Source organism: Odocoileus virginianus, chromosome 22 (genome assembly GCF_023699985.2).
Source record: "Odocoileus virginianus isolate 20LAN1187 ecotype Illinois chromosome 22, Ovbor_1.2, whole genome shotgun sequence".
Taxonomy (NCBI): domain Eukaryota; kingdom Metazoa; phylum Chordata; class Mammalia; order Artiodactyla; family Cervidae; genus Odocoileus; species Odocoileus virginianus.
Genome location: NC_069695.1, coordinates 21,157,372 through 21,170,745, shown reverse-complemented (window position 1 = coordinate 21,170,745; position 13,374 = coordinate 21,157,372). Strand labels below are relative to the sequence as shown.

Sequence of the window (13,374 nt, the reverse complement as noted above, 5' to 3'; positions counted from 1 at the left end):
ATTCAGGAACCTCAGGCACTGTATGATGAAATAAAAACTGTGCCAATTGCAAAGCTGGATAGGACAGTTGCCGAGAAAGCCGTGAAAAAATATGTAGAAGATGAAATGGCAAGGTAATTTGTTTCAAGATGCATGGTGAAAAATGACAAATTGAAGAGCAATTGTCCTTTTAGTTATTATTGAGTGTGGCATTATGCTTTTGTATTTAGGCACTTGTAGTCTTAGATGTATGTATTGTGACGAACTTCTTGCTGTTAAAAAAAAAGTGCTCTAGCTATCAAAACAGAATCCTGCATTTGTCTTATAGAAAAATAAGGAAGCTTACACTTACAGTGTCACTGTTATCAGCACTATGATTAAGTTTGTTAAAAAGCAATGACTTTGCCCTGTAACTAGAAGAAAATGGTGAGAGGTAAAGATAGGAGCAAAAGAAGTAAAAAGTCAAAAAACAAAACTGTGGCTTTTGTGTAGCTAACAATGCAGTTACTTTGATTCTTACTGAACTCACTGGTAATTCTTCTGTTTGTAGAGTTATCCTTTCTCCCAAAGGTAGCTTGTACTACAGATTAGTAGAAAAATCTCAAAAAAGGGGGATAATTCCTGTCTCTTAACACCAAGAGATTTTGTTTTACTTTCTAGCCACAGCAGTGATTAAGGGTTTGGAGTTTCATATTTAACTGTTGGAAAAAATTTCAGATTTAGCTGTTGGGGAAAAAAATTAGAACTTTTAAAGTTTCTAGTAACTTTTATTTTAAAAAATAAGACCATAATTAACACATTTCATGAAACATTAATATGCTGTTTTAATAATAGACTCCCTGATAGATTGTCAGTGACTTGGCCTGAAGGAGATGAATTATTGCCAAATGAGATCAGACCTGCTGGAACCCCCATTGGTATGTTTTTGGTTTTTCTTCTGTGTGTGTGTATTTTAAATACTGAAAAAATGTTTTTCTTCTTAACATTTCATGGTAAAAAAAAAAATGATAAAAAATTAAAACGCTATGTGAAGACCTGGCAGATTCATCAGATTCATTGGGTGTAACTAAGATGTTCTTATTTTTAATTTTGGACTGATAGGTGCATTAAGAATTGAAATATTAAATAAAAAAGGGGAAGCGATGCAGAAGCTTCCAGGAACAAGTCATGGAGGGTCAAAGAAACTCCTGGTTGAACTCAAAGTTATATTACACTGTAAGTATACATGCTAATTTGTATGTTTGGATCGTTACTGTTGTTTGTAAATATATAGTACATATTTTAACATCTTTGTGGAATTTATTGATGGCCTAGCAATCTGATAGATAGTGCTTTGAAGTTAAGACTTTCTAAAGTGTTATGGATAATTCATTTTTTAAAAACTCAGTTGTTTTCTTAGGGTTTTTGGTTTTTTTTTTTTAAACACTCTATTCTGAATTTTCCTATGGAGGCAGCTATAGGCTAAAATAAAGATATGATGTGTATGCATATGAGTTTATACTGAATTAGGGATTTAGATTGGATAATCCTTAAGATGCCTTCTAAATCAAAAATACTGTGTCTCTGAACCTATGGATGGGAAGTACTTGTTTCAGTTGAGAAACGTGGCCCACTCTTTGTTAAAGGGAGAAGAACTACATATTATCACTCATCTTGTATTTTCCTAACTTGAGTCACCTTGTAATTCTTATCTCTTGTTTTTGTCTTGACCACCTGAAAGTATTTTCAATATGTGTTTTCAATAATCTGTTCTACCACTATATACTTACATGTCTGGTCCATGGATTTTACAGATACAGTGTTTTATTCACTGTGTGTTTATTTCCAACATTTATAAACTAGTCAGTGGTAGTGTATACTTTCATCATATAAATGTCTTTTTAGCCTCAGCAGCATTGAACAGTTTGACTACCTCACTTTACGGCAGTACTCTCTTTTTGGCCTCTGTGACACACTGTTCTGTATTTCTCCAGGGTTTTGGTTTTGGTTTTTTGGTGGCTTAAAACAGTATGTTTGCTATCTTACAGTTCTGTGCTGAAATCAAAGTGTCAGCGGGATAGCGACTTTCTGGAGGTTGTAGGGAAGGCTTGCCTTTCCATTTCTAGAAGTCACCCACATTCCTTGGCCTTGTGGTCCCTTCCTCCATCTTCAGAGCCAACAGTGTAGCATCTTCCAACCTCTTTGTAACTCCGACCATCCTGCCTCCCTCTTATTTAAAAAAACAAAAAAACCCCCCAAACTACATACAAGCATCAGTTCAGTTGCTCAGTTGTGTTCGACTCTTTGCGACCCCATGGACTGCAGCGCACCAGGCATACCTCATTTAATTGAGCTTTGCTTTATTGCTATTTGCATATACTGCATTTTTTATGGATTTCAGGTTTATGGCAACTCCATGTTAAGCAAGTCTGTTAATGCCATTTTCCCAACAGTATTTGCTCACTTAATGTCCCTGTGTCACATTTTGGTCATTCTGGCAACTTTTCAAACTTTTTAAAAATTACATTTGTTATAATGATCTGTGATTAGTGGTCTTTGATGTTATTGCTACAACTTGCTGAAGATGCAGATGAATATTAGCATTTTTAGCAATAAAGTACTTTTTATTTTTGGCTGTGTGGATCATAATAAACTGTGGAAAATTATGAATACCAGACCACATGACCTGCCTCTTGAGAAATCTGTATGCAGGACAGGAAGCAACAGTTAGAACTGGACATGGAACAACAACAGACTGGTTCCAAATAGGAAAAGGAGTATGTTAAGGCTGTATATTGTCACCCTGCTTTTTTAACTTGTGTGCAGAGTACATCATGAGAAATGCTGAACTGGATGAAGCACAAGCTGGAATCAAGATTACTGGGAGAAATATCAATAACCTCAGATATGCAGATGACACCACCCTTATGGCAGAAAGTGAAGAACTAAAGAGCCTTTAGATGAAAGTGAAAGAGGAGAGTGAAAAAAAGTTGGCTTAAAGCTCAACATTCAGAAAACAAAGATCATGGCATCTGGTCCCATCACTTCATGGCAAATAGATGGAGAAACAGTGGAAACAGTGGCAGACTTTTATTTTTTTGGCCTCCAAAATCACTGCAGATGGTGATTGTAGCCATGAAATTAAAAGACATTACTCCTTGGAAGGAAAGTTATGACCAACCTAGATAGCATATTAAAAAGCAGAGACATTACTTTGCCAACAAAGGTCTGTCTAGTCAAGGCTATGGTTTTTCCAGTAGTTATGTATGGGTATGAGAGTTGGACTACAAAGAAAGCTGAGCGCGAAGAATTGATGCTTTTGAACTGTGGTGTTGGAGAAGACTCTTGAGAGTCCCTTGAACTGCAAGGAGATCCAGCCAGTCCATCCTAAAGGAGATCAGTCCGGAATATACATTGGAAGGACTGATGTTGAGCCTGAAACTCTTAACACTTTGGCCACCTGATGCGAAGAGCTGACTCATTTGATAAGTCCATGATGCTGGGAAAGATTGAAGGCAGAAGAAGAGGATGACAGAGAATGAGATGGTTAGATGGCATCACCGACTCAATGGATATGAGTTTGAGTAAACTCTGGGAGTTGGTGATGGACAGGGAGGCCTGGCGTGCTGCAGTCCATGGTGTCGCAAAGAATCAGACACAACTGAGTGACTGAACTGACTGACTGACATTATTTTTTAAAAGAAATAATGCTATTGCACACTCAGTAGACTATAGTGTAGTATAAACATAGCTTATATGCACTGGGAAGTGGAAACATTTATGTAGCTTCCTTTATTGTGATCCTTGTTTTGTTGTGGTCTGAAGCCAAGCCTACCATATCTCTAAGGTCTGCCTGGTATATATTTATATATGAAATAATTAAAAGGTTTGTTTTTTCTGGTAAAATGTATAACAAATTTATGGTCTCAGTCATTTTTAAATCTATACTTTATTGTACTGTAGAGTGTTGCACATACTTGCCTGTTTCTTTGTAATGTTATTTAACTTGTTCTACTGTTTTTTCTATTTCCTGAAGACTAGAAATTACCCCCAAACCTTGAATAGATTTAGGTTCACTATTTTCCCTCTTCTAAAGCAAGAATCAATACTTTGTAGCGAATTTGTGTTTTTGGTATTACATCGGAGGCATTTGATGGCTATAGTTAATTGTCCCACTTTTAGTGCTACTGGAATGGATTATTGAATTCACTTGGCTGGTATGATTATAAAGTTCTTTCATCCATGTTGTAAGAGTTTCATCCATTAGTGATTTTTGCTTTGTTGTTTGGTATGCAATATAGTGGGTTTTCCCAATGATTCTTTCATTTCTTCTAATTTATTGTCCTACTATCTCAATTTATTATCCTTTTTGGTTTATTAATTAGTAAGAAATTTCCTGTATCAGTTATGGTCATTGATTTATTTTGAAACACAACTTTTGCTGGAAAGGCAGTATAAAGGCTTAATTAAAATTACTGATAATAAGACTATTAGATTAATTTTGACTTCTTTGCAGTGTTATTTGTGTTTAAAGTTTTTATATATTCTAAAATTGAAGTCACTTGAAATAATTTTTTTTAATGTGGTCATATCACCTACCTACAATTTGCTTTTGCTTATGAATTGCTTTAATTTCATTTGTGAATTTTTTTTCCATTTTTTGAATTTTTAAAGTCATTTACATGATTCTAAAAACAAAAATAAATAGCAAAGAATATTTCAGAAAAGTGCTATCATCCTTCTGTTTCCTTTCTCCTTCATCAGGCCTCTTAATAGACACTAGGTCTTAGAGATTATGTAAACACACAATTGTGGTTTAATCTTGAAGAAAACTTGCAAAGAAATGATTTTTAATGTAAAAAAAATTAACTATATTGTTGTTTGTACCAATTAAGCTTATTTACAGATACATTTTTAAGAATTAAAGGAATTTTAATTGGCTGAAAAAGTAAGTTTTCATTATGCTGTTGACTTGCATAGGATAATTTTAGGTCTTTTGAAGTTTAAAAGCTATTTTTAAAAATGTGCAACAGATATTTGATGCCAGTGTGACATTTCATATTCATGTTCTATATTTAGTTTCTCAAAATATAAATTTTTTTTCTTTTATTAAGCTTCAAGTGGAAATAAAGAAATCATTTCACATATTAGTCAACATGGAGGAAAATGGCCGTACTGGTTTAAAAAAATGGGTGAGTTGTTACTCTGAATATTAAAAATTATATCAGTGTTGTGTTTACTTGAATTTTAATTTCTTATTAATTTGTTCAGAAAATATTCACAAGTTGGGGAATTATACATTGAAATTGCAAGTTGTCCTGAATGAAAGTAATGCGGACACTTATGCAGGAAGGCCACTACCATCTAAAGCAATTAAATTTTCTGTTAAAGGTAAGCAAAACACCAATATGTAACTCTGTATGCTAAAGGTGGCATTTTAAATCAAGAGGAAAATAGAAAATTTGATAAAAGATGTTTGACCAATTGTATAACCATTTTGGCTTTAGAAATAACTGTAACTCTGCTTGATAATCATGCTCCTTATAAATTTTTGAAATCATCATTTTGTAGCTTCCTTTGTTACTGGTAGAGTTTAAAGTTACTCTGATTCCTGAATTTTGTATGTTAAACACCCACGCCCAATCCAACTATCCCCATTCTCTCTCTTCCATAATCCTCAGATGTTTGAATAGTTTAGAGTTTGGGTCCCAATCTCTGACATTTTAAGTTCTAGGAGTTTTTCTGAGTTACTTTGATTTCTGTTCTTTTTTCTTTCTACAGCATCTAGTGTTCAGACATTGGACTTCTTAATTGGTATACTGTGTTTTCTACTTTCCATCGCTTGGTTCTATTTTTCTACTTTATAAGAGACTTCCTTAACATGATGTTTGATGTTTTCTTTTGATTTTTTTCTTTCTGCTATAATTTTTTAGTTTCTAAAATATTTTTTTCTCTAATAAATACTTATTTGAAAAGGTTATTTCCTTTTCAGAACATTTTCTTCTGACTTCATGGATTCAATATTTTTATTAATTCTCTGAGGCTATTAATAATGGTATTTTTTCCTTGATGTTTTTTTTTTTTTTTTTTTTTTTTTTTTCCTTGATGTTTTTAAACGTGATTCATAGCCTGTTCCCTCGATGTTGCTTTTTTTTTCACATTGCACTGGGTCTTTCCTATTAGTTGCTGTCTTACATTACTAGTACACACGTTTAAGAATAGGACATTTGAGAGCATTTATTTCATTTGGGGAGATTATGATAAGCAAATTTTAGGTTTTTTTCCTCTGGCTGTTCAGATTCTCCAGAGTGGAGTGTAAACACCTAGGTGCCATAATTTGGGGAGCCAAGCTGGAAAAGATTGTTAGATATTTCACATTCAGTATTTTTTTTTTCCATTTATTTTTATTAGTTGGAGGCTAATTACTTTACATCATTACAGTAGTTTTTGTCATACATTGAAATGAATTAGCCATGGATTTACATGTATTCCCCATCCCGGTCCCCCCTCCCACCTCCCTCTCCACCCGATCCCTCTGTGTCTTCCCAGTGCACCAGGCCCGAGCACTTGTCTCATGCACCCAACCTGGGCTGGTGATCTGTTTCACCCTAGATAATATACATGTTTCAATGCTGTTCTCTTGAAACATCCCACCCTCGCCTTCTCCCAGAGTCCACAAGTCTTTTCTATACATCTGAGTCTCTTTTTCTGTTTTGCATATAGGGTTATCATTACCATCTTTCTAAACTCCATATATATGTGTTAGTATACTGTAATGGTCTTTATCTTTCTGGCTTACTTCGCTCTGTATAATGGGCTCCAGTTTCATCCATCTCATTAGAACTGATTCAAATGAATTCTTTTTAATGGCTGAGTAATATTCCATGGTGTATATGTACCACAGCTTCCTCATCCATTCGTCTGCTGATGGGCATCTGGGTTGCTTCCATGTCCTGGCTATTATAAACAGTGCTGCGATGAACATTGGGGTGCACGTGTCTCTTTCAGATCTGGTTTCCTTGGTGTGTATGCCCAGAAGTGGGATTGCTGGGTCATATGGCAGTTCTATTTCCAGCTTTTAAAGAAATCTCCACACTGTTTTCCATAGTGGCTGTACTAATTTGCATTCCCACCAACAGTGTAAGAGGGTTCCCTTTTCTCCACACCCTCTCCAGCATTGATTGCTTGTAGACTTTTGGATAGCAGCCATCCTGACTGGCGTATAATGGTACCTCATTGTGGTTTTGATTTGCATTTCTCTGATAATGAGTGATGTTGAGCATCTTTTCATGTGTTTGTTAGCCATCTGTATGTCTTCCTTGGAGTCACATTCAGTATTAATCTTCCACTTGATTTGCCTGTTTTCAGTAAACTGGCACTTTCAGTAGTGCTGTGTCCAGTGTTCAGAAGTAGGTCACTCCTTGGACCTACTCTTACCTTCCCCAGAGGAGAAACTTCCAAATGTTGCTGAAAATGAAGGAGGTAGTTGACTGGCTCTGTGTATTGAGGGGTGGGTATCTGAGGAGCTGATTCTGACAGACTTGAGCTTGTCTTTCTCTTTTATTCCAGTTTCACTCCTACTTGATAGAGCCGTGATTGAGACTTTTGAATGTTACATAGTGTGAATTAAATTGGCTCTCTGTTAGCTTTGTTGATGATTGAGGATTTGATTTTTTGAGTCTTTCTGTTAGGTCCATAGTGCTTCCCCAGTAGCTCAGATGGTAAAGCATCCGCCTGCAATGCAGGAGATCCAGGTTCAATTCCTTGGTCGGGAAGATCCCCTGGAGAAGGAAATGGCAACCCATTCCAGTATTCTTGCCTGGAGAATTATACTTGTTCATGTGCTCTCTAGCTTTCAAATTCTGTTACTGTTGTCTTTTTTTTGTTCTTTGTTTTTGAAGGTTTAGGCCTCTTTAAAAAAAAAGCTCTGTGGTGTCATATTATTATGGGGTTTTAGAGAGCTGATTTTTAAGTGCCTGCAATCATTTTGCCTTCTCTAATCAGAAGGCCACCTTGGGGAGTGTTCCTTTTTGTACATACAAATCTACCATTTTCTTTAAATAACACCTGTGGAACATTCCACAGTAGGGATGTGCTGTAGTTTGGTTTTCTTTGATGAACATTTCAGGTATTTTCAGTTTGGGGACTATTACAAATCACATCTCTGTATGGGGGCGCGGAAATGATGTTTTGTGTACATGTGCTAGAATTTCTCTAGAGTGGATCCCAAGAAGTAGAGTTGCCAAACTGAAATGTATCAATATGTGCTTTAACATTTTATATATATTTTCTATCAAGTTGCCCTCCTAAAAGGTTAGGTACCCTCACCAACAGACTGAGGGTTCCTATTTCCCTATGCTCATTGCTGGCCAAGCTATATTACAGTATTTATTTAGCCTAGTTGGTGGTTAAATTATTTAATTATTAGGTTGTGTATCTCTTTAGCCTTTATTGGACATTGTCATTCTGTGAAAGTCTATGGCCATTTTAATAGTGTGAAACTGTAGTTCTCAAATGTCAGTTTTATATGAATCACCCGCAGGGCTTATTAAACTGTAGACTGGTGGGCCTCACTCCTAGAGTATCTGACACAGGATAAGGTGAATCTTGGAATTTACATTTCTAATAATTTCACAAGGGATGACTTGAAGCTATTAGACTATAGACCACATTTTAACAATAGCTGTTTATAGGAAGTTTTAATGTATTTAGGATTTAAATCCTTTATGGCAAGCACTGCAAATGTTTTCTCATATGGAGCTTCTCTATTGACTTTGTATCTACTAAAATATTTTAATCTTTGTCACATATATCCTTGAATAGCTATTGAATATTGTGTTTTGACTTACTTTTTCCTTTGATAAAATTATAAGCATTTCTTTATTTGAATAATTTCATAGTTTAAAAACACATTTATCTCTCTTTGTAGACTTATTTATATATCATGTAAGTTAACTGTTATTTTCACAGGTATATTATAGATATAATTTATGTAAATTTTGCTCAGATTTAAAATGCCATCTTTATTGTAGTTTAATCTTCTGTACGTAAATAGATGTTTTTACCTACAATGAATCTCTGACTGATGAATTTTCTTTTTATGCTTTTTTTTTTTAAGAGGGTAAACCAGAGAAATTTTTGTTCGGTCTTTTGGATCCTCCGTTTCGTGTTGGAGTCCCATTCAATATCCCCGTGGAGTTTCAGGATGAATTTGGTCATACTAGTCAACTGTCAACTGATATTCAGCCAGTTTTTGAAGCAAGGTAATCTGAATGTTCATATTTGCTGAGTATTCACTTCTTTGAGCTTAAATTATTTGTGTTGAGTTAACTTCAGATTTATTTAAAATGTTGATGTTTTATGATACCTGGGGGATTTAGTTAATCCCAAGCTGTTCTCTGCAGCTGTAGTGTCATCCATGAATCACCTCAGGAAAGTTTGTTTGGACTGAATTTTTGCTGTTACAGTTACTTGGTTGAGACTGATAGGTCTGTCTTACTCTTTTTTTTTTTTGCAAGTACAATATGACGTCTCCTGGCAGGTCTATACACTATACAATGTTTAATTTGTTGTTTGCTTAGAAATTATGGGCATTTAACCTTAGTGGTTACCTACTGGTAGGCTTTTAACCTGCTAGTATAATTTATTTTGGTTTGTGTTTAAAACTGTAGCAATAAAGTTTGTGGTTTCCATGGAAATTTGGTCCTTCCCTGGAATTTGCCTTTACTTAGTAACCCTATAGAATGAAATGATTGGCTTATATTAAGAAATAGCTCTGAAAGCGTCCAATTATTTAATTGAGGATGTTCATTGTTTTCCATTACCTGTTTCTGAGGTGCCTAGGGAGAAATTATTTTTCTCACATTTCTGCCAAATTTGTCTTTGGGGCCCACTTTTTAATGTATGCCTTCTTTTGCTATTGATGTGTACTTTTTTCCCCTTTCGGTGTAATTGTTTGCTCTTTTAATCATTTGAGTATGTACTGTATTCCAGGCATTTGCTAGCTGGAGACATAGAAGTGAATAAGAATATAGGATTTGCCTCTAGAAGCTCAGAGACTAGTGAGATATAGCTTAGTGTCCAGATTTGTACCATGGTTAAGTTCCCGAAAAACAAATCAGTTATAAAAAATATTGCAAGTGAATTTTTCTAAATATTCTCTTAAGTTGCAAAATATGGTTCTTGAGCAAAAAGTGATTCTTTTGCAAAAAGTGATTTTTACATATTGCATCCATTTGAATATTAAGCCATAATGGAAGAGTTGAATACTCAAACATGTATGTTTAAAAATAGCCTGCCAGTCTCCTCCACCCATGGGATTTTCCAGGCAAGAGTACTGGAGTGTGTTGCCATTTCCTTCTCCAAGGGATCTTCCTGACCCAGGGATCGAACCCTCGTCTCCCACATTGCAGGCAGACTCTTTACTGTCTGAGCCACAAGGGAAGCCTGTTTAAAAATAAAGAACACTAAAAATGTAATCCATCTAGTCATGAATGGGAAATATTTGTGTGTTAGTTGACCCGTGTTTTTAATTATATCTTCCATCTTATCCTTGATAAGATATTCTTACAGAGTGTCTATCACACATACCTATTGGTAATTAAGATTTGGGACTTAAAAAAAAAAGTCTTGGTGGCCTGGCCGTAAAAGTAAGATCTTTGTCGAGTGGGGTTTTTTGGTTTTTTTCAGTGTTAGCTAAATTAAAATAAAAATAATTCACACATATAGCCTAAAGAATCAAATAGGTTGATAAAGCTCATTTAAAAAAAAAAATAAAAGAGTAGTTGTTCTGCCCTCTCCACCTCACCAACAGTCCACTGCTCAGAACCACTTTCAGCTTTCTACTTGAATTTTTTGGTACCTGCTGCCATATATGTAAGTAACTTTTATGTTACTGCTTCTTGATTCTTCAGTTTTAAGCTTTATCTCTTGACTTAAGGCTAAGGAAGATGAGGACACACTCTTGTTGCCATTTATATTACAAATAAGCCTCCTTCCTATTCCCACATTTTTTAGTAAAGTTATACTCTGGCTTGATCAGTACTTGGTGCTTGCTTTATTAAAATTATGTAAGTGCTAATTACTTTATTGCACAGCTGTTATACTTCTTTTATCTTGCCAAATAGCTCTCTGCCAGTTTTCTGGTCTCTTTTCAAGATGTTTGTACATAGATAACTTGTCAGTTTCATATTCCTTAGACATCTCCCTTGGAACTTTGTGATGTGGTCTGTATGGATCAGCTCTTAAGCTTGTTAGGTTTGTCCTTCTCTGGTCTTCTTTCCCGATCATCCTGGGAATTTCCTCTGTCCTTTGTGTTGGGAAAATATATAAAAACAGAACCTACTGTCAGCCTAGAAAACTTCTTCACAAAGGTAGGAGAGAAAGGGAACAATTTTATGATTGAATAAACAGTAAACCAGAGTGTGATCATCACAATCTGATAAAGAGTTTGTAAAAACTGAAGGAAAGCTTAACTCTGTTACATGGTAAAGTGAATATAACCTATCACATTCATGTTTTTAAGAAAAATTGCCAAGTATCTTGATGACTGGGTGTGGAGTTTGCAATTTGGGATCAGTTAATTTGGAGTTAGGGCTGTGTGCTTTCACTGTTGAGGACCGATGTCCAGTTCCTGGTCAGGGAACTAAGATCCTACAAGTCGTGTGGTGCAGGCCCACCCCCCCCCCCCGAAAAAAGAACATTTGCAGCTTATTTGTAGATAATGGAGGAAAAGTTAAAAAATAATTTATTTTTTCCAGTGGTTTAACTTTACATTATGAAGAAATAACCAAAGGACCAAATTGTGTCATTCGAGGTGTTACAGCTAAGGGCCCTGTAAACTCTTGTCAAGGCAAGGTAAGCATTGTATGTATGTGTTATAATGCATGTTTATTTCTTACATAGTAAAAATGAAATTGGATATTTAAAATTGAATAACCTAGTTTTGTGGCAAGATGACAGTAACGTCAGGTTCTTAGGAATTAATAAGCATCATGTCACCTGACACATCATTACCACTTTCATCTCTGAGGAAGACCAGCATATTTGCTACTGTTGTTTTTGAAATGGTTATGAGCTAAGTATTTTCAACTGTCTTTATTTCCATTCCAGTCTTTTCATAGTCAAAGCCACTTTCGACATTTATCTAGTACTGTGTTGCTTCTTTTCTAGCTCTTTTTCTATTTTCAATATTTTTCTTAGAATAGGAACAGATATATGAGAAACTTTAGCTTACTTTGTAAATGTATTGAGTTTGGTATTTGGATAAAGGAAGAGGGAGGAATAGTTAGGGATGGTAAAGGCAAACTGCAATAAGGTAATTTTTCATTTAAGTATATAGAGTAGCTAATAGATTACTATGACTAATGTGAACACTAGCTAATAACTTAAGTGATATGTTAGTTTTTTCCCCAATGTATCATTACCTTCAATATATATTTTAAAAATTTTCCCTGCCAAAATAATGTTTAAAATTGAGCATGTGAGTTTACTGCATTAAAGCAAAGAGCAAGTTCTTTCCATCCTCCTGAATTAAGCTGTTTCTGGAAGAAGAACTTGAAGTTCATGGAAATTTTGACTTTAGTAAATGTACTTAAAAAGATTTCTAGGTTTTAAAAACCTTTTTATTTTGAAATTATTTTTACAGAAGAGTTGCAGAGATGGTATAGAGAGTTCACATGTATTTCACTCAGCTTCCTCTATTAAATATCTTATATAAGCATTGCATATTTATCCAGTATTATCATTGATATAATACTATTAACAAAACTCTGGACTTCAACATTTCGCCAGTTTCTCCGCTGTATTTTTCTATACCGGAATCTAATCTAGAATATGACATTATATTTAGAAATGTGTAGATTTGGGGGTTTTTCTATTTTACTACTTTCCAGATTTTTTATAGTACCCAGCTTAATTCTGGTAATTATTCAGAGGGTATGCCTTTTGAATTTGAAGATAGTATTGTCTGTAAAGAAGCAATATTAGTCAATTTTTTCACCTGCATTTCTTTCATACATACATATGATAATTTTAGTCAATATAAATTTGCTGAGTGACTTTCTCTAATGATAGGAAAATGAAAAGCAAAAAATAAGTCAGAATTGAGGTGGTAAATTACTTGAGTATTTATTTAGGATTTGAATTTAATTAAAATAATTTTTTTAACAGAATTTTAATCTGAAGGTTATTCTGCCGGGTTTAAAAGAAGACTCACAGATTTTAAAAATTAGATTACTTCCAGGTAATATTCCTTTAAGAAATATTCCTCATATTTTCCTTTTAAATGATATTCTTATGATAAAGTATAATGACACTTATAAAGGTGAAGTGTTTTTTGGTTGGTTATGGTATAAGCCTTGAAAATACATTTGAATGTCATGCATAACACTAACAGAAATAATCAATTAAAAAACA

General features: G+C 34.5%; 1 protein-coding gene across 3 annotated transcripts in view; it reads left to right on the top strand.

The window, feature by feature from the left end:
• The window catches only part of SMCHD1 (structural maintenance of chromosomes flexible hinge domain containing 1), a 125,288-nt gene that overhangs the window by 49,010 nt on the left and 62,904 nt on the right, over positions 1 to 13,374 (top strand). For all 3 annotated transcript variants that reach the window (XM_020886360.2, XM_020886361.2, XM_070452704.1), the window contains exons 15-22: positions 7 to 113; positions 814 to 896; positions 1,081 to 1,194; positions 5,073 to 5,150; positions 5,230 to 5,349; positions 9,077 to 9,221; positions 11,718 to 11,814; positions 13,129 to 13,201. In XM_020886360.2, coding sequence (XP_020742019.1) covers positions 7 to 113; positions 814 to 896; positions 1,081 to 1,194; positions 5,073 to 5,150; positions 5,230 to 5,349; positions 9,077 to 9,221; positions 11,718 to 11,814; positions 13,129 to 13,201 — 817 coding nt within the window. The remainder of the gene's footprint in view (positions 1 to 6; positions 114 to 813; positions 897 to 1,080; positions 1,195 to 5,072; positions 5,151 to 5,229; positions 5,350 to 9,076; positions 9,222 to 11,717; positions 11,815 to 13,128; positions 13,202 to 13,374) is intronic.